Raw genomic sequence first — 27669 nt, forward strand, 5'->3', positions numbered from 1 at the left:
CCCAATTTGCATCAATTTTCATCACATCAGCGAGATTGAAGTTGAATGCAACAGCCTCCCGGGAATGAACCCGCTTACCAATGAGAAATCATGCAGGCGTCGTTTAATACTCCTTTTTAAAAACATGACGCTAGCGCAATGACTGCTGATGGGAAGTGAGGAGGTGAGTAGACATTTCCATTTTCCAGCATGCAGCTGAAGAGCACTGGGGGATGGGGGGGCAGTGGGGGGGCTTGGTCAGGGGGCTGAAGCGCTTCAAGTCAGGGTCGCTCCTGAGCTGGGGGGAGGGGTTGAGAGGCTTTTCATTAGTGAGGCCTTCAAGTCATCTTTAAATATTGTGGATATCCATAACAGGGGCAACTACAGCTGCTGCCTGTCTGTCCTGTCAAACACTTCCAGGACAGAGCACTGTTCTTGGCTATATGCTTACGGTCACTTTAACTCCCATTGACTGTAAGCAGCCTCTAGCTTCACATCTGAAGGCTGCTAATAAGGAGTTGGCCTTGTTCGTTGTGAGAGCACTTCACAGCTCTATTCTCAAGTCGATTCACGTGGGTACAAATGCCATGTCTCAGATGATAATTATTTCATCACATTTCAATCAAACTTTGAAGCCTGACCTCTAGAAACGTCAGCACCATAGAGGCAGCAGCCAGCAAACAAGTAAGAGCTGGGCTTCAGCACTGCGGATATCCCGGAGATCAAAGGGTGAGTGTGTGGATCAGGGGAGGGCACCAGAGCACATTCTCCCTCATGTTCCCAGCAGGGGTCTGGGGTCTCGGGGCTCCTGCAGTGTCCTGGGATGATTGTGTAGAGCAAGGTTTTCCAGTACAACTGGCACAGTGGATGGCACTCAGAGATGGGGGGACGCGGTTGGGGGACTTAAGGGTCCCGAGGTGGAAGACCTAATGGATTGTCGATCTGTCTCCTTCTCCAATTCCTTGCAGATACCAAAATGGATGACAGTGTCGATCCCACAGAAGGATGCCCTAGCAGTATTGGTGGCAGCCCAGGTGGCCAGATGCCAGAGAAAGCAGCAGCATCGATGAAAGCTAGAGGCAGCACACCATGTGCCGGGGGCCACTGCACACCCTGAAGACCTGACCACCCATCAGGCCGAGGAGGAACCCAGAGGGGGACGCTGCTAATGGCCCAAGGTGTACAGACGTCTGTCATGATATTCAAGTGAACATCACAGCACATACACACATACATAGTGATGGACAGATCAACGGACCAATTAGCACACACAACACGACAGCCAATCACAGACAAGAGCATACACAGTACAAAACAAGGACCACGACACTTCCTGGGCAGTCCAGCAGGAGACGGCTCAGGGCAAGGACCTCCAAGCCAGACACTCAGACAGTCACCATGTGCTGAGTACCAGAGTTTGTTAAATAAATAGTTAAAAGAAATAAAACTGCGTTGTACCAATCGCAACCGTGTTGGTTCGTCTGTGTCTCAGAGTACCCAACACTTCAACGTCATTGGTCTTTCAAGGAGATGACAGACAGCAGGTGCCACAGGAGACTCTATTTCAACAAAGAGACAGTGCGGCACCTGTGCCATGTCCTTGCAGTTCATGCAACCTTGCGGTTGCCATGAAGGTCACCCCAGCCCTGAACTTAAATGCCGCCGATCCATTCCAGAGCTCAGGTGGGGACATGTGTGGCATTTCCCAAACTTTGGCCCACAAGGGCATCCGTGAGGTCATGGATGCCCTGTAAGACGGGGCAGTTGATAATATCTGGACCAGGCCCACCAAGATATCTGGGCTGCATGATTCCCCGCCATCACCAGGAGGCCTCAGGTCCAGCGGGTAATTGATGGCACGCATGTCACCTTGCACATACCTGGGCATCAGGGAGTTCCTTTCATGAATACGAAAGGGTTCCACTTCCTGAATGTTCACCCCAAATGCAACCAAAACCTCAGGATCATGCACACATGTGCATGCTTCCCTAGGATCCGTGACAGCTGCAACGAGGCCATGTTGCCACCTGTGCTGTCATTGAGCGGTGCATTGGACTGCACAAAATGCGGTTCCAGCACCTGGACCGCTCCGATGGTGCACTGCAGTACACCGCCCTCCACTCCCCAGAGGGTCTCCCACTTTGGGGTGGTCTGCTGTTCCCTCCACCACCTGGCACAGCAGTGGGGCATCATGCTGGAGGAGGAGGGGGGGACATGCAGCCTTGTCTGAGAAGGTGGCAGACCAGGGAGGTTTGGAGGACGAGCCCCGGGAGGAGCTGGAAAGTGGAGGACAGTTAGCGGAAGGATCCGGCATGCTCGGAGGACCAGGGAGGTCTTCATCCTCACCCATTTCCCATAGGATGAGGCTTTTCCTGTCAGATCACCCTCTCCTCCCCCAAGTTCTACTTCACTCTGGATTCCCTGAACCTCCCAACCCCCTCCCGCCCCCCCCCCCCCCCCCCCCGCCCCCCAAAACCCTGTTGCACCCTCCAAGGGTCTGTGTAACATCACCCCAGGGTGACGGGCCTGTGTTGGTACTGTCAGTGGGTCAATATACAAGGCAGGAGAGTGGTGATCACTCTCTGTGAGGTAAGCTCTAGTGCTACTCAGTTTATGCCAAAGTCTGACTGTTGACAGCGTGCTCACATCCGCCCTCTGAACGGGGTCTGCATCGAGGGCATTTGATATAACACCACTGTGCCCTGAGGGGGTGGGGTGGAGCGGAGAGCAACAGGGGGTGGGGGTGTTGGCCCCCTAGCTACAGATTGTGACACCACCACCCCCATGCCCCCCAGTGATCCTCAATCGTCCTGATATTTCGTGGTCTATTGCTACGTCTAGGTGTGTCCCCAGGGTACACATCAGAGGTGGAGGCAGCCTGCTGCTTTTCATGTCATGTGGCCTTCGATGCCCTTGGCAGATGTCCTCTGGAGAGCCAGGTGCCGGAGCACTTATTTGTGTCACTGGCATCACCGTGCTACCTTGTTCTGCCCACTGTGAGCTGTGCCGGTATCAGGAGAGATGGATTCAGAAGAACTGGGTTGGCCACCAGCTCTTCCTCCTCAATGATGGCTTATAGGGCCCTGGGGGACTCCATGGGATGGAGGGGTAGCTGGCATGAGTTCTAGAGGCCTCTGCGTCATCTGGCTTTGGCAGTCCCAGCATCTCCCCTTTGTCTGCACCATGGTATTAACACCCTCAGTGAATCTCCTCAGTGACTGGGCGATGCTCTGCATAGGCAATGTCCACCTGCATCAGCGATATGATTGACTGGGACATAATGTCAAGGCCACCAGCAATGGTCATCACTGATTGAGCCCCGCCTTGAACACCACCACTCAAGGCGCTGGCCTCGTGCTGCAGTTTTCCATTGAAGTTGCCATCTAACAGTGTTGTCCTCGATGCCACGTATTGTTGGCATCGTCTCCTGCGCCCATAGCCTTTGGGACTCCTCCAATCGGCTATGCACTTGCTGGAATGTCGCTGACATCCCCTCCTGAATCTCAATGCCGTATCCTAGCATCAGCATCAACTCTGGGATCATCTTGTCCAGAGGCTCGGCAATTGATTGGCACTTTGCAGAGTCCTGGGATCCAGCAGACCTCCGACTGCTGACTTCTTGGATGTTCCTGCCTTCCCCTGATGTGCATCAGCAACTGTGTGGTGCTCACCAGTTTGTGCCCCAGAAGCATGTCCACTAATGTTGCTCACCAAGGTGTGTCTCTGCAATGGTGGAAGGTGGGGATTATAGCTGTGATGGCTCAATGGTGGTCTCCTCGGACCTCTCCCCCGAGGTTATCTCTTGGATGACAGGAGTGGGGGGATTTCTCAGGATGGCCCAGCCCCATCAAATGGAGATCCTGCAAGAGAATGGACCTGTGGTCATTGAGAGGGAAGGATCATTTTGTCTGGCATGAACAACTCACTTGAGACAGTTCACCTTGCTGATGGGGCAGTGGGTCCTCACCTCTGTGACGCAGGCCAACCTCGCTGTCGGTGACTGCTCTCTCCTCGGTCAACCCCGCGACCTCCAGGGCCCATTACTCATAAGGGGTATGGACTCGGATCCCTGGTACTCCACCCCCATCTTGGCCCTTTCTCGCTCATTATGGGCTATCTTCATCTGCGAGGACAAAGAGAAGGATTTGTGGATCGGGAGGGGTCTACGGCAGGTAGCACATATGGCCACCATAACTGGACATGAAGGGATTGTGCTGGTGGGTGCCGGGGGTGTGAGAAACTAGTACAGAGATTAGAGGTGGGGTGGGTGGGTGCGTGGTGTCAGCCAGTGATTTGTGGAGAGGGGGTATGGCAGGTGGCAGGTGGAACGGATGCCTGGAGAGAGGTGGTGACTTGCCCTTGCAGCTTGTTGGAGGTTGTTGGTCTTCTTCCTACATTGGATAGCAGTCCTCCTGGTCATTCTGCCTGAACCGACAGCTGCTGCCACTGCCTCCTAGGCAGTATTGATGACCCTGCTGCTGGTCCTCTGAATATCTCGGGGGAACAGGATGTCCCATTTCACCTCCACAGCGGCCAGGCCAGCATCACCAAAGCGAGGAGCAGTTCTGTGCGCTACCATGCTTGTGTGTTGACTGGGAGTGAGTGGTGAGGGAGCACTTAAAAGCAGCTCCCCCTTGTTAGTAGCAAGCTGTTGAGGTGCAAGTCTAGTGAATCAGACGGCGAGACAGTCAGTCATGGTGAGAAGCTCGTGGGGGCTCATTTCCAGCACCAAGTGCCGTTACATACGGGCCACAAAGTCACCAATGCAATAATGAACAATAATGATTTATAAATTAAATCAATCCGCATCTCCATAAAACGGAGCCTCGCCAATCGGGCCCAAAATGACACTTAGAAATGTTTCCATTAAATCTCGCCCTTAATATGAAAATATTTTAATTGCAGAATTTATCAAGAATATTCACACATTACAAACAATCACAAAAATCTATTCAAAATTGGTCAAGTGGGTGAATAATAACTTGAACCGGGTGTCAGTCAGGACATAGGGAACAGTCTAAATGCTGGCAGAATATCATTGCCATGCTTTGTCTTGTTTATAGACTGTTACAATTATTTGAAGTAGGTGTCCTGCATCTCACAGTATTTTTTTTTAATGTACTTTATTCCAAACTTATTCAAACAATTGGCTTTCAAAGTATTTTGTAAAGTTTGCAAATAATTAATGTTTCAGCCATTTGGTTTGGTTTCACTATGAGGGACAAAATGCAATGCCGTGGGTATATACACATCCTGCAAAGTCTGTGGAGCTGAAATTAGTCTTCACCAGTAAAATGAAGTGGCTCAAAGCCAATTGAGAACATTTAGTAAACCATATCGGAGTTCATTTAGCATTCATGTTGCAGATCAGTATAGTCTGTTCCATTTATTAAATTTTGATTCCATGATGAATTGAACAGTTTCATAGATTATCATAGAATTTACAGTGCAGAAGGAGGCCATTCGGCCCATCGAGTCTGCACCGGCTCTTGGAAAGAGCACCCTAACCAAGGTCAACACCTCCACCCTATCCCCATAACCCAGTAACTCCACCCAACACTAAGGGCAATTTTGGACACTAAGGGCAATTTTATCATGGCCAATCCACCTAACCTGCACATCTTTGGACTGTGGGAGGAAACCGGAGCACCCGGAGGAAACCCACGCACACACGAGGAGGATGTGCAGACTCCGCACAGACAGTGACCCAAGCCAGAATTGAACCTGGGACCCTGGAGCTGTGAAGCAATTGGGCTATCCACAATGCTACCGTGCTGCCCTCAAGTTAACTCAAGTTCTGCAATGGATTGTTCAAAGATTCTCAGCAGACTGTTCGTTCAAGCCTCCATGAACTGTCTCCAGACTGTCGTATTTGAATAGCTTTAATTAAAATAACTAATCTCTACTTCTACATTATTAAACCTGTATGAGAGTCTAGTCTGCTACAAAACTGCCTTTTCGGGTTCGCATTCTGAAGTGACATGAAATACACAAACTCCCGTTAGGGGGCAGTAAAGAGGTGTATTAGTCACCCATGCATGTTATTCCAGATAACTTGTTGCATAAACCTACATTTATTTAATCAGGAGCAAAAGTGTGGAAGTTGAAAACTTCAGTGCCATGCATAATAATTTGCCTTTGCTCAAGGTCTGGACTACAAATGAATTAATATTATAATAATAATCTTTATTATTGTCACAAGTAGTAATATGGTTGCTCAGGGCTAAATCACTGGCTTTGAAAGCAGACCAAGGCAGGCCAGCAGCACGGTTCAATTCCCGTACCAGCCTCCCCGAACAGGCGCCGGAATGTGGCGACTAGGGGCTTTTCACAGTAACTTCATTTGAAGCCTACTTGTGACAATAAGCGATTGTCATTTCATTTCATTTCATTTTCATTTCTTTCAAATATTCTTGCCAGCAAAATCATGTCAATACCTTCAAGTCTCGATGCACAATTCCATTGTCATGAAGATATTTCACAGCATTGAGTATCTGTCGAATCAGAATGATGGCATCTTTTTCCGAGTAAACTTCGCGCTCCAGAATCCTGTCAAAAAGTTCTCCTCCTGACACACTGGAAATAAACATGAACATGTATGTTTCATCTGAAATGGAATGCACACTCACAATGAGTATGCTTGCAATCAAGAACGCTTAGTCATTGTTTTATTCCTCTGCAAAACGTGTCACAGAATCCTCTAACCAGGTTAATTCTTTTCAATTTGCAACAGGTACTTTCCTGCAGAAATCACTGATGTAACAAAAGGTGCAGCGATGATGATGCTGAAATGTTGCATCACTCATAATATTCTCCTACCATAAACAACATTGTGTTGGCAAAACATCCTAAACTGTGACCTTCCTTCTCCATTATTGTGAATCACAATCAGTAACTCTCTATTCTGATTGTTACTATTCTGATGAGACATAGAGTGATGGGTTCTACAAGATCTATCTGCTTGAGAACTATGGCAGTAAAAAATTCCATGATGCCACAAAGACAATTGCCAGTCTTCTCCAAATGGGATCCTCCTGATTTCCAAATATAACTTCAGTTGAAACTCCAGAGAAATCACACAGTGAACAATTATGCATTTCCTCTGGAGTTTCTGCAATTTCCCACTAAAGTTACGAAGGGAAACTGGAGATCCCTTTGGAATTGCAGTCATTGTGATATTATAATAAATATGACAGCCGATTTGTGCATAGCAAGCTGACTCAAACAGAAATGTGATAATAATCAGTTAATCTGCTTTGAGGGAAGTTGGACCTCAAATGAGTACCTCACGTGAAAGACCACACCTTAGAGCGCAGGGCTTCCTTAGTACTACCCTCGAGTGTCAGCGTAAATCGTGTGCACCACTCTCTGAAAGAGGACTTGAACCCAAAACTTTTAGACTCAAAGTCAAGTGGGCTATCCACTGAGCCATGGCTGATGCAGCTCTAAGAAAACCTGAATACATACAAGCTTTACATTTGGTATCACTGGTATATTGATCGATTTCTCTTGGGCTGCCCATTATGTTTTCCACATAAAGAATTTCATTGGTTAATTTCCACAGCAGCAACTTCAAAATGGCACCACAAAAGACGACAGATATTAATCTGCCAGGTAATGCAGATAGGGATAATTTTCCGAAATTGTTCCAGAACGTTAGGGTCCGCACTGGCAGCATGAAATCGAAAGTCCAAAGATGTGCAGGTTAGGTGGATTGGCCAAGCTAAATTGGCCCGAAGTGTCCAAAGGTCAGGAGGGGTTACGGGGGTTTGGGCCTAGGTAGTGGCTCTTTCGGAGGGTCGGTGCAGACTCGATGGGCCGAATGGCCTCCTTCTGCACTGTAGGGATTCTATGAATGTTATCCCGGTTCCCTATGCAAGGCCATCCAGTTAATCCTCTGTGGAAAAACCTACAAAGATTCTACCAATTCCGTCAAATGTGATACTTGCACATGCCTGGTTTTCATCACTCCACCATGGAGATACACTTTTGGTTGCCTCGTCCCACAGTGTGGAATTCCTTCCCTAACCTCTCTACCTCTCTCTCTCCTCTTTAACATGCTCTATATTTGCCTCTTTGACCAAGCTTTTGGTCATCAATCCTAAAATCTCTTTATGTAGCTTGGTGTCAAACCTGTTTAGATAATGGTGTTGCACAGTGTCTTGGAATGTTTAGCTAAGTAAAAGGCACAATAAAAATTCAAATTACTGTGGTTGTTGTCGACAGCAAAGCACAGAGCTCTCATTTACATCAGCACTATCCATCACTGACACAATGTAACTCATGAATTGATGTGAAATATAAATCATGATGTAAAGTGAATTTGAATGCCTACTTACAGTTGCATGACTAGGTAGAAGTGAGTGGGACTTTCATAGATGTCCTCTAGGGCCACAATGTTCTCATGTTTGATCCTAAAATCCAAAAAAAAGTAAAACTGTTGCAATAGTTCTTCAATTGTTCCAGTGCATTTGTTTAAGTGATGCAGGTTGGCGAATGGATTGTCAGCTACACATAAGCGAAATAAACATAATCTTACTCACTTTCTCAAAACCGCAATTTCATTTTCTAATGCAAGGTCATTTGCATTGTTCTTGTTTTTCTGAACGCACTTCAAAGCTATCATTTTGTCAGTTGTCCTCTCTTTTGCCAAATACACGTCTGAAAAAGCTCCTCTGCAAGAAGGAAAGAAACATTTTATATTACATGTGAGAAAACAGAGGAGTTCATCATATTTGTGTTATACAGAAGGATGCTATTGGGGCTGGAACTGTTTTCTACACTGTTCACTCAATAATAAGCACGACTTGAAAATTAACTAGTTGATTTGCTAGAACTATAGGACAATTAAGTAATTTTTACCTTCACTGCATGGGCAGTTATACGTGGAAATATTGCCACCAGTTATTGACATCAAAGGGGTGAAAATCATGCAGGTTCTACGATGGTTGAATGAGATGCAATGCCAGACATCTGCCCATGTGGTGAGGATGGAAATTTATCCCTGTTTGTCTATGTTTAATGCAACACTTCAAAGTCTTCCTTTGTTTTTTGAAGAAATTGGCTAAAAGGTGTGTATGTGATGAGGCTATTAATATTATATCTGTTTAAAAGTAAATACAGCTGCACAAATGTTATCATTTATACAAGCAGTGCAGACTGTGTCGTGGAGAAAGGACTTTTGTCATTATTCTTTCATGGGATGCGAGTGTCACTGGCAAGGCCAGCATTTGTTGTCCATCCCAAATTGCCCTTGAACTGAGTGGCTTGCTCGGGAGAGAGAGCAGGTACAGAAAATGTCCAACATCGCTATTATGTGCTGACAGTTGACCCGCTGGCCGGGGGGGCTTCCGCCAGGGCCGGAGGGAGTAGCGGTCGGTGGCCAGGGAGTGGGCTGTGGGGTCAGACTGGACAGGTACGGAACACCATTGCTGCATCGGACATGGCCCATGCAGCTGCACACGCCGCTAACAGCTCACTGGGAACTTACGGCCACAGATCATCGTATAGGTGTACCTAGACCACCCGCTTAGGTGCCCTCTGGCCCCAGCTGACCCAACAGCAGTAATGGCACGCTCCAGCACAATCAGTGCAATCTTGTTGACTCGGATGAGTTTGTGTGCAGATTGTAATATGTATCTGCGGCTACAGCTTGTCAGCCTCCCGAGCGTCAATCACAGACCCGGTGAATCATGTACCGGTTTTGATTGGAATTGATTGTGTTCCACGTGGCACCAGTGCTATCCCCTCCACAGTTGCTGAATCGATCCAAGTTTGGCGCTAGTTTTGCTGTCGTGAAAGTCCACGAATCCTGCCCCAGTGTCAACACTTAAGGCGGGATTCTCCAACCCCCCGCCGGGCCAGAGAATCCCTGGGGGACGGCGCGAATCCCGCCCCGATGCCGGCTGCCATATTCTCCGGGCCCCAATGGGCTGAGTGGCCATCCATCTTTGACCAGTCCCGCCGGCGTGGGTTACGCATGGTTCCACATGGCGGGACCTGGCACGAACGTCGGCTGGGGCGGTCCTCGGGGGGGGGTGCAGGGGCATCCTACCCGGGGGCAGGGGCCCCCACGATGGCCTGGCCTGCAATCGGGGCCCACCGATCTGCGGGCGGGCCTGTGCCATGGGTGCACTCCTTCCTTCCGCGCCGGCCCATGTAGGGCTCCGCCTTTGCCGGAGCGGAGAAGAGAACGCTCCGTGCATGCGCCAGAACACGCTGGCAGTTCCGCATATGCGCGAGATCACGGCAACCCTTTGGCACATGCGCGAACTCGCGCAGTCCCTTCGGCGCCAGCTGGAGCGACGCCAACCCCTCCGGCATCCACCTAGTCCCCGGGGCAGGTGAGAATTCCTCAGCTTGGAATGGAGAATCCTACCCATTGTCTCCCACACATGGGGCTGGATTCTCCGATTTGGAGACTATGGGCTGGATTCTCCACCGGCGGGATGATCCATTTTGCCGGTAGCCTGGGGGTTTCCCGACAGTGTGGAGCTGCCCCACAATGGGAAACCCCATTGACTAGCCGGCGTAATGGAGCATCCCGCCAGCGGGGTGAAGCAGAAATGTGGCGCGGCGTGGCGGAGAATCCCGCCCCACACTGGCATGGGAATGGTTACATCAGGAAAACTGACGCAAAACGGTTCCCCGTTTTGCTGGGGGCTAGCATGCCGGCAGCGTAGAGCACCCGGCTCCAGCTGCTGACATGGCCCGGAGAATTGCGGGGTCCGTGGCCGCGCAGGCGCACGGCGCCGGCTTGCAGCAGCCGCGCCATGCTTCTTGGCGGATGCCGCTCGCGGACCCAGCCACCGAAATAGTCCCCCCCTTCAGCCGGCTCAAGCGCCCCGGACCGCCCCACCACAGTGCCCCCAGTCCCGAATAATGTTCCCGCTATCCGTAGCCGCCACGCTGAGTCCCCGACTGGTGAGACCACACATGTCGTCAGGAACTCAGACGGTCGGGGGCGGAGCATCGGGGGGCGGGCCTCAGGCAATGGCCTGAGGCCGTGGATACGTGAGGGGACGGAGCATCGTGGAAGCGGCGCCGTCCCCGATTCTGTTGGGAATTTGGATTCTCCGGCACGTCGCCGAACGTGATTTCGGCATCGCCGACCAGAGAATCCAGCATAAGGACTGTACAGTCCCGGAGGCTCAGATGACTACTTATTACTCATTGTAGAGACTACTCTGCAGAGCTACCTAAAGCAACAGTCAACAGCTCCCAAACTACGCATTTGCAATATAGTACAATGTGTTTGCTGTAAAATGTTTGATACATCCTTTCAATTTTAATTTTAGGAATTATTGTTTGTACGTAAAACTGATAGATAAATAATAAAAGTGTGAAGGAGTCCTTCTGTCATAGGATTAAATGAAAACATCTGACAGCCATACACAGCAGATTCAAGTTCAAGGGCGAGGGCAAAGTGTCTCTGCATGTGGGCGTGGTATTAAGCTTGCAATCTAATTAAGAGTTTCAGATTAATTCAAAAACAACATTTAAACAGTTTTCAGCAGTCCGTCGAAGCTTCAAATTAGATTGCAGTCTTCTAATTACTCCTGGCAAATATAGTTTAGAAAAGAAACACAAAATCTTTTAAAATCCGAATGGTTTTTTTGTTATTTTGGAACAGTCAGGGATAATGTCAGCTACCTGTTAATTCCAGATTAACAATGGCATTAAACAGGAGGATAAGTGGCCCCTGACATCATTAATACAGGTTTATTAGGACACATCTGCAGTCAATTGCCACAAATTCCTTGCTGCCAACACTGAGAATGATTATTTTGAAGAGGTTCTATCATTGCAACAGCACCTAGAAAAGGTTAAGATCTTTAAATTTGATGTGACCAAAAGAGAATCTGGAGGCAGGGATTTGGCATTGACCTTAGCTCACTTTCTCAACATTGGGGTGATGCCACACAGATACAGCAGATCTTAGGGGATTGATTATAGCTGACAGGTGGCAGGGGTGACCCACAGAGCAAGACATGTGCCTGACGTGTGACAGTTCACACCAAATAGTTACGATCCCAGTTGATGTTATAACTGGGCGGGAATATCCCAGAATGGAACCCTGGTTCACAAGATTGTAATTTTTACCTTTTAAAAAAAATAAAACATGGAGGGACAGAGTCACTGGACCACAAATTAGTTTTAACAACAAGACAAAAATATGCATTAAATATTAAAAGTTGGATTATCAGACAATATTCCTTTTACTCCCCCCTTAATTTAACAATTACACATAGATTTTAAGATTAACGTGGATTACAAAATACACCTTAAATTACAATGGTCTCATGAACACAAAGTCGCTTTAAGCACACAGATTGGTGTTGTCAAATACACTCTCCACTCTGAATGTAAGTTAGTGAGCGCGATTTAACGGGGGAAAGAAAGATTCCCGTTTTGGGTGGGTTTAGCAGTGTGTTTCTCAATGCCAGCAGCACCGAGAATGGCCCCACTATCAAACGGGACTGACCTCCTTTCCTGCACTGATGAACCCAGCTCGTCAGTGCAGGAAGAGATCGGGGTGCCATTTTGAAATGCTACCCTGATTTCTTGACCTCGCCTCCCTCCCCAACCACACCCTTCAGATCCCTCCAAGGGGGTCCTCTAGACCCCCTACCCCATTTCATAAAGACAGGCATCCCCAAGACCGATCCCCGGCACGGGCAACCTGGCACCCGGCCGCCTTTGCACTGCCACTCTGGAACCCTGGCAATGCCAGAGTGACACTGCCAGGGTACCCAGGTGGCAGTGCTGAGGTGCCAGCCTAGCAGTGCCAAGGTGCCTGGGTTGCAGGTGTGCCAGGGTACCATCCTGCCCAGAGCCCAACCACCCAGTGGCCTTCAATGGCTGGGAGACCCCCTCCCCCCAGGTACCATTATGCCTGGTCCATGTTTATGTGGAGCAGTGCTAAACCCTGCCATGGGGAGATGCTCGGGCATAGGTGTCCATTCTCTGGCCTTCGGAGAATCCGGCGTCGACATATTTAAGTGAACCTAACTGCTCACTTAAATATGTAAAGCTCTATCGTGAAGGACCCCCTCGACACCCTGAGGTAATTGTTGGGAGGGTATTTACCATCTTGCCACCCCCTCAGACTGCAAGCCACCAGGTCTATGTTCCTCAAGACTTGCACCAAATCACACCAGTGGGTTTCTCGGATGGGACTGGCAAGTGAATTGGGCGTCATAGAGTCATTGAATCCCTACTGTGCAGAGGGATGCCGTTCAGCCCCTTGGTTCTGCACCAACCTTCTGAAAAAGCTCCCTATCTAGGCCCACTCCCTTGCAACCCCATAACCTCAGATAACCATTGGACACTGAGGCGCAATATTAGCATGGCCAATTGACCTAACCTGCACATCTTCTAGCTGTGCGAGGAAACCGGAGCACCTGGAAGAAACCCATGCAAACACAGGGAGACTCCACATAGACAGTCACCCAAAGTCAGAATCAAACTCGAATTCCTGGCGCTGTGAGGCAGCAGTGCTAACCACTGTGCCAACATCCTGTCCATCAATGAGATGTAAAATAACTCTAATAAGCTATTTGCATAGTCCCACTGGGTGAGGGTGGGAAGCTCGGCTGGAACGTCGGGAAGCTTGTTATAGCCGGCGGGTTGGGCTGAGAGACCAGTGACTGGTTTGACACCTAACGCGGATTCCAATTATCGTCCATCGCAGGATTTAGTGGGCTATCACAAATCCCATGGCTAACGGGCGGTCCCAGAGAATCCCAGCCATTCTTTTTGTCTCAATTCCCTGTTATCTGGTCTGTACCTTTTTCCTTAGGAAGCCCATGTCTTTGCAACTCCCTTGTCCTGTCCAGTTTCTTCTGGCAGAGCTGAGACATATTGACTACCGAATGTCCTGTCTCCAACTGCAATATATGCAGTTAAAACTAAAACAAAAAGCTGTTTTCCCTTAAAATGGTCTCCAGTTACTAAGCAATGCCTACACACATCTGCTAGCCTATTTACTCTTTATACTGTAGTTCTCTCTAATCACAATAGAGTCACCATGAGAATTGAAATCAACTCCACACATACAAACATCTTTATCCAGCATGAATCTAACTGGAGGCTTTTACCCTTCCAGGCACAGAAACATTAAATTAAACCCATTTAAAGCAATAACTTAGATTGAATGTTTACCAATACAAATATAAATCCCTTAAAACTATCTTTATTTTCCTAACAATAGCACCTGGCAGAGACGTGTATATTGTTCGGAGGCAGACATATGTACAATCAAATCCACAAAATCCAAACAATTATAAATTGACAGATTCATAATTTGAAGGTGGAAAGTATTGAAAAGCATGAAATTCATATTTAAAAGCAGTAAGAATGAATTTGAAGGAGCAGTGTATCTTTCACAGGATGGGTTAAACAATGGAATACCATTATATTACCTACATTGTAAGAAGTTATCATTTCAACAATATAGCTCCACACTCCAACTTATAACCTAACGAATCCGCAATTAAGGCAATCCAGTTGAGAATCCAGCCCACTCCGTTATCTGACACCGAAACCAGGAAATGCGATTTGACGGAGAATTGCTTCCAACTCCAAAATCGCAGCAGGTGCCGATTTGATGCCAAATTGCGATTCTCCGTCACCTCGAAAACAGCTTCAATGCTTTTCACTCCGCACGAACACATTTTGAGTATCGTTAGCGGGTCCGACCCGGTACGCTCCTGGGTCTCCACGAGTCTCCTATTCCGATGGGCAGAATTCCTGACAACGTGGTTCACTTGTGCTTTTAAAAATCTTGAAACTGGCGTGGCAGCTGCTGAGGGAGAGAAAGGAGGTACGTGGAGGGTGGCCAAGAGGTGGGCTGTGGGGTCGGGGTGGATGGGCATGGAGCACCATTGCCGCAGCCGGAAAGGCTGCCATGCAGCTGCGCGCACCGCTGACAGCCCACTTTGAACCTGGTGCCACGGGTCATATAGTTGTACCCCCCCAGGCCACCCCCCTGGGTGCCCTCTGGCCCCAGACGAGCCATCAGCTGTATGGGCATGCTCCAGCACAAGCAATGCCATCTTTTTGGCTGGGATGGTATGTGTGGGGAGTGTAATGTGTATGTGCGACTGTAGCATGTCAGCCTCCCGAGTGTCGATCACGGATCCAGCAAATCCCGCACCGTTTTTCATTGGAGTCGATTGTGTTCCACACGGCACCGGTGCTAGCCCCTTGTCCATGTGTGGCGCCGGTTTTTCGGTCGTAAAAGTTAACGGATTCTCCATTGACGTCAACACTTAGCCTCAGAAATGGAGAATCCCGCGCACAATATTTTAGTCACATCATTAAAGCAGAGATTGCCAGAGATAATTCTTGGAAAGATTGATGGAATGCAGAGGAGAAGGAAGGAAGGTGGGGGGGGGGGGGGGGGGGGGGGTATGCTGCAGTGAATACAATTGACCTATTTGGAATGTGTGCGGGCACCACAGGACAGGCAAGGAAGGAGTGGAGATTCGTGGCTGCCAATCTTCTGGACGAAACAGATGACACCAATGAGTAACCAACCCAAGTACAAGGAGACAGAGCCACCTTCGGAGGCTGTCACTGCATCTCAGATGGGTCCAGCACAGAGGGCCTGGGGGCTTCTGCAGAGAGAGGGACTCTGCATCCGGGTTTTACTGAAAGCCCATCCGCCTGGAGCGCGAGTCTTGTTTTGACAATTTGATAATTTGACAATTAATTCAGATCAGTGGACCACCCCAAACATCTTCCAAAAACCAATCAACTTACGATCCCAGTAGTTCCATCAACTGGAAACTATCCGTGATGTTCGCCGTCTGCTTCTTCCAGCTGCAAACACTTTCCTCCTTTCGGCCCATCGTTTCTGGGCAGGGTCGAGGGAAATGAAATGGGAAAGATGTCAATTAATATCAGAATCGCCCGGGGGGGGGGGGGACACGCCACGCCACGCCACGTGATACGAGGCATAAACATGACAAAAACACACATCTGAATGTTTTAACATTTTTTTTTAAAACCTTGTTCGAAGTACCTCCCCCACCCCCAACTCTAAATAACAATTCAAGCCAATTTGCCCGGGGAGATGGTTTCATTGCTCAGCCCCGGCCTCAACTCCAGAAGGCAGCGGAGTAAAATGATCATCAAAGCGGCAACAGGACAAACCAACACTTACCCCCTTCCAACTAACCTGCTGTCAGCTCGGGCAGGCCGATGGAGCGGCTGGAGTGGGAGGTGAGGTGCTCCTTCCTCACACTGATATGGCTGCTGCGACTTCCCTGTCCCCAATCCAGCTTCACCTGCAGCCCTTCCGAGTATTAGTTCCAAACAAGATTACAAACAAATCCGAACCACTAAATCACAGATCAGTCTCTTAAAGGAGAAGGATAGGGTCAGGGAAAGCAAGGTGAGAAGGTGGGGAGAGAGGACCAATCCTCTGGTCAGAGTGGGAGGTGGGGTGAGGAGAAGTGGGCTTGGGGTCCATAAACATCCAAATGCTCTCTCTCTGACTGGCACCGCTCTGTTAAGTCCTTAAAGATCTCGGTGTAGTGGTGGCCTCAAAAACACCCTGCGTTATCTTTTTTTGAAATATTTTTAATGGGTTTTCACATCTTATATTTGACAATTTGTTTTCATAGAATTTACAGTGCAGAAGGAGGCCATTCGGCCCATCAAGTCTGCACCAGCCCTGTGAAAGAGCACCCGACTTAAGCCACCCTATCCCCATAACTCAATAACCCCACCTAACCGTTTGGAAACTAAGGGGCACCTAACCTGCACATCTTTGGACTGTGGGGGGAAACCGGAGCACCCGGAGGAAACCCACGCAGACACGGGGAGGAAGTGCAAACTCCACTCAGTCACCCGAGACCAAAATTGAACCCGGGTCCCTGGAGCTGTGAGGCAGCAGTGCTAACCACGGTGCTGTTACATATTTCTAGTTCGAACGTTAAGTTGCAGGTGTCATACCTGCGAGTAGTATTTTACAGAAAGTAATCAGGGTGAGGTTCTAGTCATTTGGTCTTTTTTTTCATGGATAAACTGGCATTATCTCTTATCTCTGTTTCCATTCTGAACTCTGTGCGCATGATTTAAGTGTGTGTAACCTCCTAAGATTTTTGCTGAATATCTACCAGGAACGGGAGGGACATCCTCCAGGTGATAGTCCAACACCCGCCACTTTACAAGGAGGACCCCACCTGAGGCACTGGGATGGGCAATCCCAAAATGTCTCAAAGTTCAGAGTGAGCGGTCTGGATTCCTCAGTTATTTTATCCCAATATCCAACATTCTCCCCCCCCCCCACCACAGCCCCCCTCCCCATTCACACACACACACACACACACAAAGAGGATGAACTGGGAAGGCAAGTCTCAATCTAAATTTCGCTCAAAAGAATAAAGAATAAACTACCCACACTTATAGTTTCAGCATTTTGGTATGGAAATTTCATATCCTCAATATTGGACTGGTTAGCATGTTGGAGCTCACAAAATCTAAGGCAAGAATAAATACTTTGTCGATCTTCCTCTTGGTCCTCTCTAAGAAATAAAACTCAAATAGATTTAGAGTGGGAAGAGAGACAGGGATCACAGGTTCAGTGTTCATTCAAACCAAATGGAATTGTTCAGATAAAAGCAGAGCTTCAGTCTAAGTTCGCCCAATCTGAACTCACCTAGTTCCTTGGAGTTCACTTGTATTGACACCAAGTTAAGCAAACTCAGGGCAGCATGGTGGTGCAGTGGGTTAGCACTGCGGCCTCACGGCATCGAGGTCCCAGGTTCGATCCCGGCTCTGGGTCACTGTCCATGTGGAGTTTGCACATTCTCCCTGTGTTTGCGTGGGTTTCACCCCCACAACCCAAAGATGTGCAAGATAGGTGGATTGGCCATGCTAACCCACGGTTAGCGCCCCACGGTTTTACAAAAGAAAAATCATTAAATATCCCCTCAGGTTTAATTGAAATGTAGCTGAATAACAAAACCACCATTCTTCTGGATGTTCTGAAATACCCATTTCAGCATGTTAATTGCTTCAATACAGACATACTTTACTGGAGGTTAATCGTCCATGTATGAACCCTGCTCTTTCAGGTACTTATCAGGGACAACATCACCAATATAAACAAATACCTTCAACAATTAATTTGGGGAGAGTGTACCTGACTGATGGAAGTTATTTTGATGCTGTGTTTGCCTTTAAACATATACAGAAAGGGTGTAATTCAGTGTTTTTCAAACTTTTTTTCCCGGGACCCACTTTTACCAACTGGCTGACCTTCACAACCCCGCCGGCTGACCTTTGAGACACCATTATTGCTTACCTTTAATGCGACAGGTGAGCCTGTTTGGTCCTCTCGATCTCACTTAGAACATAGAACGATACAGCGCAGTACAGGCCCTTCGGCCCACGATGTTGCACCGACATGGGAAGTCAAAAAACACAAGCCATCTAACCTACACTATGTCATTAGCATCCATATGCTTATCCAATAAACTTTTAAATGCCCTCAATGTTGGCGAGTTCACTACTGTTGCAGGTAGGGCATTCCACTGCCTCACCACTCTTTGCGTAAAGAACCTACCTCTGACCTCTGTCCTCAGTTTAAGGCTATGTCCCCTCGTGCTAGCCATTTCCATCCGTGGGAGAAGGCTCTCACTGTCCACCCTATCTAACCCCTTGATCATTTTGTATGCCTCTATTAAGTCTCCTCTTAACCTTCTTCTCTCTAACGAAAACAACCTCAAGTCTATCAGCCTTTCCTCATAAGATTTTCCCTCCATACCAGGCAACATCCTGATAAATCTCCTCTGCACCCGCTCCAAAGCTTCCACGTCCTTCCTATAATGAGGTGACCAGAACTTGCTTTGTTATTCAATGTTACATTTCTGCTGAGGACTTCAGCTGACAATTTAAGTTCTCGCTGCATTCTTTAAAAAAAATCAAGAGGTTTGCCCTCAAACTCACTGTGATTAGTTTTCAAATGCCTTTGAAATTTTGAGGGTTTTTAACTTTCTTTTGCCAGTTCTTCCTACATTTGACACACACATGCTTTGCACCCTGATTTGCATTGGCACAATTAACAAAGCCATACCTCAAGAAATCATCTTTATACTACTTTGTTCCAGATTTCAGTTTCTTCTTAATGGGTTGTTCACCAGTGCGCCTCGAGCTCTGCATACAGCTCACACCAGCACTCCTTCGTCCTTCTGTGGACTCTCCTGTGAAGCTCTCTCCAGTGGATTCAATTGTGAGACCCTGGCCTGTTTGTGTTTCTGGCCCTCTCTTCCTTATTGAAAACTTACCCATCTTCTGTTCTTCACACAGTCCTGCTGCTTGCTTGCTGACAACTACAAAATAGAGGAACCTCTCCTCCATGATTTTGTGCCCAAAGCATCGACGTACAGGGTGCGTGACATCATTGTCTGTGCCGGATGCGTGACTCTGGCGGGAAGACTCCATCATTTGTATTTAAAGGCTGGTTGCAGTCAACATTTTCAACTTAAAAGCCGGTCGCAGCAAACATTCTTAAAAGTCATTCGCGGCCATTGGGTGCTTCTCCCGCAATCAGGAATGCCACGACTGATCGCTGCATGACCCTCCCGCCACCTGCCCTTGACCTATCCACGGTTCACGACCCTGAGTTTGAAAAAACCTTGCTTAATTTACATTCAATTTTCTCGCATCCTAACATCTTTAAATGTGGAGGCCTATAACCAGAGCTGCATGCACTGACAAACTTCGCTGAATTAGTGTTCAGTTACTTTATTTATCAAATCTCATTGGTTTGGATAAAATAAAGACAAAATGTTTGCCGGTTATCTAGCTGAATGTCCACAAATGAACAGAATATTAAACTATCCAACCGTGACCATTAAACAAATACTAGTTCACAATCACATGGCTAGATAACTGAGCGAGGCAACACCTAATAATGCATGATAACACAAACATCCATATTCGTAATCTAACTGAATATTTGCCATAATGAGCGAGAGGTGCTGCAGTTTGCACATGGCAATGATGAAGCTATTAACTGCTAATGAACATGTGTCAAATATTCTGATATTGCCACAGATGTTAGTATCCAGGAACTATATCAATTCAACCCCTGAAACATAGGAAGAATCTTCTCCGTAGCTTCTTAAGCATTCTCACATAAATGTAATTAATCTTGTGTTCCAAAGGCACAAATCCACCAAAATAAATCTGCTTTTAGGTGGATTGGCCTTGCTAAATTGCCCTTCGTGTCCAAAAAGGTTAGGAGTGGTTATTGGGTTACGGGGATAGGGTTGAAGTGAGGGCTTAAGTGGGTCGATGCAGACTTGATGGGCCGAATGGCATCCTTCTGCACTGTATGTTCTATGTTCTACATTTTAGAAATCACAGAATTGAGACATATTCAGCTGCTCAACAGAAAATGTCAAACAGCCACAACAGTGATGAGGACAAGGACTCTGTACATGCCAAAAGTATGAAGCAAAGAAAATGCAGCAAATACACAACAGGCCTGTTAATGTGTAAGAATAGATCAAAGTTTTAACTTTTTTGACATCTTTGCTCTGAAGAAATGTCAGGTGGGGATGTTTCTCTTAACTTCGTTGCTTAGCATTTTCAAGGAGAGGAGCTTTTGGTTGCAATCAATTGTTACAGTACTGTGAAAGATTACTGAAAAACCAGTCCATTCCACTATCATTTTCTCAACCTGATTGAAAAACATGCACGTGCACAAGCAAACAATACTCTGCCCTCTTCACCTAAAGCTATACTCATTACAACACAGATCAACATACATTGAAGAAAAATGGACCAAATATATTACATTAATAATGTAAGCATCATCACATTTTGCATCACCACATTTTAGGTTATCACTATGGATATTTTCTCAGATATAGTTTCACTGGTAACTTCCACAAAGAGACTTCCCACCTTCGATTGTTCCTTTTCTGAACAGCATTATCATTAGGCAAATGATAATAGCACCCAATCCAATTGGATTGGATTGATTTATTGTCACGTGTACCGAGGTACAGCGAAAAGGATTTTTCTGCGAGCAGCTCAACAGATCATTAAGTATATAAAAAGAAAAGAAAATTAAAAGAAAATACATAATAGGCAACACAAGGTACACAATGTAAATACATAAACACCGGCATCGGGTGAAGCATACAGGGGTGCAGTGTTAATCAGGTCAGTCCATAAGAGGGCCATCCTGGTAACAGCGGGGAAGAAGCTGTTTTTGAGCCTGTTCGCGCGTGTTCTCAGACTTTTGTATCTCCTGCCCGATGGAAGAAAATGGAAGAGTGAGTAAGCCGGATGGCAGGGGTCTATGATTATGCTGCCCGCTTTCCCCAGGCAGCGGGAGGTGTTATTGGAGTCAATGGGTGGGAGGCAGGTTCGTGTGATGGGTGGGAGGCAGGTTCGTGTGATGGACTGGGCGGTGTTCACGACTCTCTGAAGATTCTTGCGGTCCTGGGCCGAGCAGTTGCCATACCAGGCTGTGATGCAACCAGGTAGGATGCTTTCTATGGTGCATCTGTAAAAGTTGGTAAGGGTTAATGTGGACATGCCGAATTTCCTTAGTTTCCTGAGGAAGTATAGGCGCTGTTGTGCTTTCTTGGTGGTAGCGTCGACGTGGGTGGCCCAGGACAGATTTTTGGAGATGTGTATCCCTAGGAATTCGTAGCTGCTAACCATCTCCACCTCGGCCCCGTTGATGCTGACAGGGTTATGTACAGAACTTTGCTTCCTGAAGCATTGTCAGCAGAGAACTCTTATTCTATTGAACTATTATGGGATGTGTCATATTGTCGCCGGACAATCATTCTCTCATTGGCAGCAAAAATGGATGCACACTATTATCAATGTGTTCCATATTTGGGGCGGATGTAGTTTCTGCTGAAGATTTGTGACCTGGTCTCCCGAAGAGCTTGCACAAGGCCTGTGCCCCTGAGCCTGTGGAAAATCAGGGAACATGTAGTAGTCAATGGTTGATAAGTTGGTTAGTGACTGTCATGTAAGCCATAGGCATGGATCCTTTCACATATTCTGACCATATTAGCAGGCCCAGAAACATTTTGCATAAGGTTTATACTTGGGATTAAAATTAAATGAACAAACCTGCCTATCTGGGTCAGGAATTTTATAACATGAAAGATAGGTGGATTAACCTATTTATCTTTTGAGCAGGTGTGATCTTATGTAAAGTAAAATAGAATTTCAGCAATTGTACATGTTAAGATCTCAACATGCACAAGAAAAAATATCACATTCTAATAACCAAATTAGTGATCATATGCTAACTTGTAACTTTCTCTCTGTGTACTATGAAAAGAAAAATGTATATATCGTAGTTATGAACATGGCCTGTGTCATAATATACACCAGTATATCATGGTGCAGATACACACACACTGATGGACACACAGTGGGGCCAATCAACACACACAACACCGCAGCCAATCACCAGTTAGAGCACACTCACTATAAAGACAGGGGGCATCAGAGTTCCCGCTCATTCGGGATGCAGCCTCCTAGAAGGACAGAGCTTACAGCTTACAGCACAGATCTTCACCATGTGCTGAGTGCATGGACTGGTTAGGACAGGCATAGGAATTTAGTTTAATCTAACATCGTGTTAACCCACAGTGAAAGTATGTTCTACTTTAATAAAATAGTGTTGCACTATTTTAAGTGTTGGTGGCCTGTATGTGTTCCACGGATCCAGAGCACCCAACACATCAGTCTGTTCGGAGGAGAATTTTAATATTTCCAGGTAACCTACTAGTTTCAATGCCATTTTTGTCAATATTTCTCTTGTGACACGGCAGTACTGATGTTTTCACAACACCAATGAGATCATTACATTGTATATTTAAACAGAGGGAAGGTACTTTCCAAACTATTATTCAACAAGAGGTGGCAATCTCAGGCGAATATCAGTTCAATCGAATGCATAAACTTTAGCCTTGAATTTTTCATTTTAATTTACAAGACTGCTGCTCCATTAAAACAAACCCACGACTTCATACTGACTGGCAGACCTGGCGGAATTTCTCCACCTGGAGAAGATCAAGTAAACCATCCGAGGGTCGGAAGAAGGCTTCCTTAAAGCATGGGGGCAGTTCATCGGCCTGTTCCAAGACCTGTTCGAGGCCAACAGCGTCTCGGGAAAGCGCAAGAGACGGGAGAAGGCAGACAGACATACACAACTCTAAGGGGAAGTGGGGAGGAAGAGAGGAGGAAACTCAGGGGAACTACAGGGAGAAGCATGGGGGGGGGGGGGAGAAGGCCCCCCTCCCTCGAACCCACAAGGCCAGCAATAGGAAACACAAAGGGAAGGGGGGTGGAGGAAAGGGAGTGGGACCAATTGGCTCGTTCTTTCAAGTCACCATGGGCCAAATGTCCTCCTCCTGTGTTCTCTGGTTCTAGTCATTTGTATTCCCATTAGTGCAAGCAATGTTGTAAAATTGTGGGAAATGGGCAGCATGGTGGCACAGTGGTTAGCACTGCTGCATCACGGCGCCAAGGTCTCAGGTTCGATCCCGGCTCTGGGTCACTGTCCGTGTGGAGTTTGCACATTCTCCCCGAGTTTGCGTGGGTTTCACCCCCACAACCCAAAATGTGCAGGTTAGGTGGATTCGCCATGCTAAACTGACCCTGAATTGGAAAAAAAATGAATTGGGTATTCTAAATTTATTTTTAAAAATAGAAATAAATTGTGGGGAATGAGTGTAAGTAGCTGATTTACTTGGAAACTTCTGTGCAACCTTTAAAGAGACAGGTCAGCCCACACTCTTGAGCAGTTAACTGGGAGACAACCAGGTAAGAGAGGAATATTGCTTGGCTCTTTCACTCTTACATGACCTCACTAGATTGTACATCCATTTTTAAAATAAAAATTGCACAGAGTTAAGACCATCAAACACCAGTTCCACCCAAGAAACAGCAGGACACAGCCCCACCCAGGAGAAAAACATCCACACTTTATAGGTGCAGAACCCCAAGTCCTCCTTGAGGGGAGTGAGGACAGAAGGCACAGATTCCTGGGTGCGGGTATCACTACGTCACCCAGGAATGTCACCTGTGTCACATGGAGAGAGGTGGCACTGTCAATGACTGTTAACTCCCTCAATCAGAACAGTGTTGGAAAAGATCAACATACTCATTAAGGCTGACGAAGTATTAGACTCCCCGTTTCTTCCTTCTCAACACACCCACCAGCCACCTAAAGAAACACTTCCACAACTAACTGTCTCTCACTTTGCTGCGTGCAAACGAGGCCAAGGCATTGGGTGACAGTTCATGGAAATGGTCAAAAAGTGTGAGGAAACTCTGGGGGCTCGGTTTATAGGTATACAGCCAGCAGAACCTTACTGAAAAAAAGTATGTGGCATTTTTACAGTGCCAATTTGTCAAAAAAAACCTGATTTACCCTTGAATGTTTTGTTAAATAGTTTCACAATCACTCATAATGCTCATACCATTTATAATTACTACGTACATATATGAGTGTTGATTAAGAGTTCCAGTTGAAATTTGTGCCACTCACAGCAAAGAAATGGTCTGGAAAATAAAGCCAATGTTCACTTGAAATTTGTTGGTTCATGAACCAGATTTGTAATTAGGTCTAATGTGCCAAGCTTTCAGCAGTGAACATAAGCTACTAAATTCCTTTTAATCTTAATTGACCTACAAACAGCTTTTGTTACACAGGGCAGCAATAATCATAGGAGCTACCTGCTAGTTATGTTACTCAACGCTATTGGGCACAACTTCCTTTATTGCTGCTTTTAGTCTCGGTTCTGCTACTTCTACACAGCGGTAGCGCTCGGAGCCAAAGAATGAAACCAGGGAAGTAAACAACAGGGATAGAAGCTAGGTTTAGTACTGAAATGTGACTGCCTCAGGCGGTAGGCTTCAAAATAAAGTTCTGAAGTTTGGGGGTTGGTTTTATCCGACTGGGAGGGAACACAGCCTAGCAAGCGGCGAGCCTGTCCGGAGGCGGCAGCCAGGAATTCCAGCTGGTTTACGTTCCACGGGATCGATTTCTGCACAACCCTGGTGAGAATAACAAGATGGTCAGTGGGTTTGAGCAGGAATTCAAGGGTCAGCAGGTTGTCACCAAGGGAACAAAGAAGCGGTGCCCAATGTAAGGCAAGGTGTTGGCATGGTGAGGATTTAGAGGCACTTGCAATTGGGAGTGGAAGGGAAAAGCGCATGGGGTGGGGTGAGGGGGTTGTTGTGTTGGGTGCTCTGGATCCGTGGAACACATACAGGCCAACAACACTTAAAATAGTACAACACTATTTTATGAAGATGGAAACTGTTGAACATACTTTCACTGTGGGTTAACACAATGTCAGATTAAACTAAGACCTATGCCTGTCCTAACCAGTCTATGCACTCAGCAAATGGTGAAGATCTGTGCTATAAGCTGTAAGCTCTGTCCTAAGAGGCTGCATCCCGAATGAGCGGGAACTCTGATGCCCCCTGCCTTTATAGTGAGTGTGCTCTAACTGGTGATTGGCTGTGGTGTTGTGTGTGTTGATTGGTCCCGCTGTGTGTCCATCAGTGTGTGTGTATCTGCACCATGATATACTGGTGTATATTATGACAGGGGGGGGGGGGGGGGGGGTCCAAGGTTTCCTTGTAGTGTCTGGAAGAGCAAGGGTGCCATTACTTTTTAAACTTACCTTCCCACAGATGTCTTATGGCTCTGACTTCAAGCCATGGTCAGCCAGCCAGAAGGATTTCCTTCAGCGGGCCTGGATTAATATTGCAACTTGGTCTCAATGACCTTGAAGCAAGTCAACAAATACAGAAAAATACTGAAATCTGATAACCTTGCAAGCACCATCCACCCCCTCCAACCCACAAGGTTCGGTGAATTGCTAGCCGTTAACATAGAGAGCTTGTATGTCTGATTGTGAAAGAAAACGTTGGAAATATTTCACAGTAGTGCCTAAGCAGCTGAATAGCCACAGAGCATTCACTATGCGGGGTTAAGAATTGCCAGTAGGCCAGAGGGTTTTTTGAACCTTTAGAACTCGACCACAGCAGAAAAGTATGCTTGCATGGGACAAGGGGTAGGGTGAGGGGGGTGGGGGGGAGAGAGAGAGAGAGAGAGAGATCCGGAATGGGAATGGGGTAGAAACAGTTGTGGAAGTTACAATCTTTCAGCTTGAAATTGCTTAACGTTACAGAGCAGGTTTGAAGGTGAGTAAGTAGAGGTCACTGGCCGTATAATAAAGTCTGGAAATTCTTATTACTCAAGCCGGAAAAAAAAAGAAGTGAAAAGGCTCTTGACACTTGAGGGGCACAAGACTGCTGGAAAGAAAATCCTCCAAAGCAGACTGGCCCACAAGGTCATAAGTGCAGGAAATACTTTGCAACTTTTAGAATTCTGAATTCAATGGAAAAATATCGTCCATAAAGAAAATTACAGTGCTGCACAAGACTGGGAAATCAGACCGATATTGATATTCATGTAGCATACATTTTTTTTTTTTAAATAATTTTTATTAAAGGTTTTCATAAATTATCAATAACAAAATGAGAAAGAAAAAAGAACCCAACAGGGTTAAGTACAAAACACAATCTAAAAAAGCAACCCCCCAAACCCCTCCCCCCCCGTACCTGAATAATAAATTAACATTAATACCCCGACTTAAGACAACAGGTGTATACACCCCCTCAGACCCTTCCAGTGTAAATAACATAAACAAAAATAAAGTCTCGGTTTATTTTTGTTTATGTTACCAAGATCGCCACCCCTCGATTTTTGGCATCTAGCCCAGAGTGAAACACCTGACCTACCCACCCTTTCCTCAGTCTTACCTGGTCTGCCACCTTCAGGTGTGTCTCCTGGAGCATGACCACATCCGCCTTCAGCCCCTTCAGGTGCGCGAACACGCGGGCCCGCTTAACCGGCCCATTCAGTCCCCTTACATTCCAGGTTATCAGCCGGATTAGGGGGCTACCCGCCCCCCTCCCCCGCCGACTAGCCATGACCCCCTCCTCGGCCAGCCACGCGCCCGCACCCCACACCCGGCGCGTTCCCCACAGCGGCATACCCCCGTCTTGACCCACCCCACTCGCTCCAGCTCCTCCTTGATCTTAGCAGCAGCAACTCAAAGGCCCACGCCTCCTCCGGAGACTCAAAATAATGGTGCCGGTCCTTGTAGGTAACCCACAATCGCGCTGGCTGCAACATGCCAATCTTCACCCCCTTCCTGTGCAGCACCGCCTTCGCTCGATTGTACCCGGCACTCCTCTTCGCCACCTCCGTACTCCAGTCCTGATATATTTGAACCTCCGCGTTCTCCCACCTGCTGCTCCTCTCCTTCTTGGCCCACCTGAGCACACACTCCCGATCGACGAACCGATGGAACCGCACCAGCACCGCCCGCGGAGGCTCGTTAGCCTTGGGCCTCCTCACCAACACTCTATGGGCCCCTTCCAGCTCCAGGGACACCTGGAAGGACCCCGCACCCATCAGCGAGTTTAACATGGTGACCACATAGGCCCCCACGTCCGGCCCCTCCAGCCCCTCCGGGAGGCCCAGAATCCGCAGATTCTTCCGCCTCGACCGATTCTCCATCTCCTCGAACCGCTCCTGCCATTTCTTGTGGAGCGCCTCGTGCGCCTCCACCTTTACCGCCAGGGCTGAGATCTCGTCCTCATTGTCAGAGA

The 27669-nt window shown here is 47.3% G+C and overlaps 1 protein-coding gene across 3 annotated transcripts in view; it reads right to left on the bottom strand.

The window, feature by feature from the left end:
- Nucleotides 1-16226, bottom strand: part of LOC140393800 (calcium/calmodulin-dependent protein kinase type 1D-like) — a 42141-nt gene extending 25915 nt beyond the window's left edge. For 2 of the 3 annotated variants that reach the window (XR_011935731.1, XM_072480246.1), the window contains exons 1-5: nucleotides 16163-16226; nucleotides 15745-15838; nucleotides 8523-8654; nucleotides 8319-8393; nucleotides 6417-6555 (exon numbers count right to left, since the gene is read on the bottom strand). Coding sequence is in view for 2 of the 3 variants with exons in the window: in XM_072480246.1 (XP_072336347.1) it covers nucleotides 6417-6555; nucleotides 8319-8393; nucleotides 8523-8654; nucleotides 15745-15833 (435 nt within the window). In the remaining variant the exon portion in view is untranslated. Of the gene's footprint in view, nucleotides 1-6416; nucleotides 6556-8318; nucleotides 8394-8522; nucleotides 8655-15744; nucleotides 15839-16147 lie in introns of all 3 variants that reach the window. The other variant, XM_072480247.1, reaches the window with a different exon arrangement.
- Between the last annotated feature and the right edge of the window lie 11443 nt (nucleotides 16227-27669).

Source organism: Scyliorhinus torazame, chromosome 17 (assembly GCF_047496885.1).
Source record: "Scyliorhinus torazame isolate Kashiwa2021f chromosome 17, sScyTor2.1, whole genome shotgun sequence".
In the NCBI taxonomy this organism is placed as follows: Eukaryota; Metazoa; Chordata; class Chondrichthyes; order Carcharhiniformes; family Scyliorhinidae; genus Scyliorhinus; species Scyliorhinus torazame.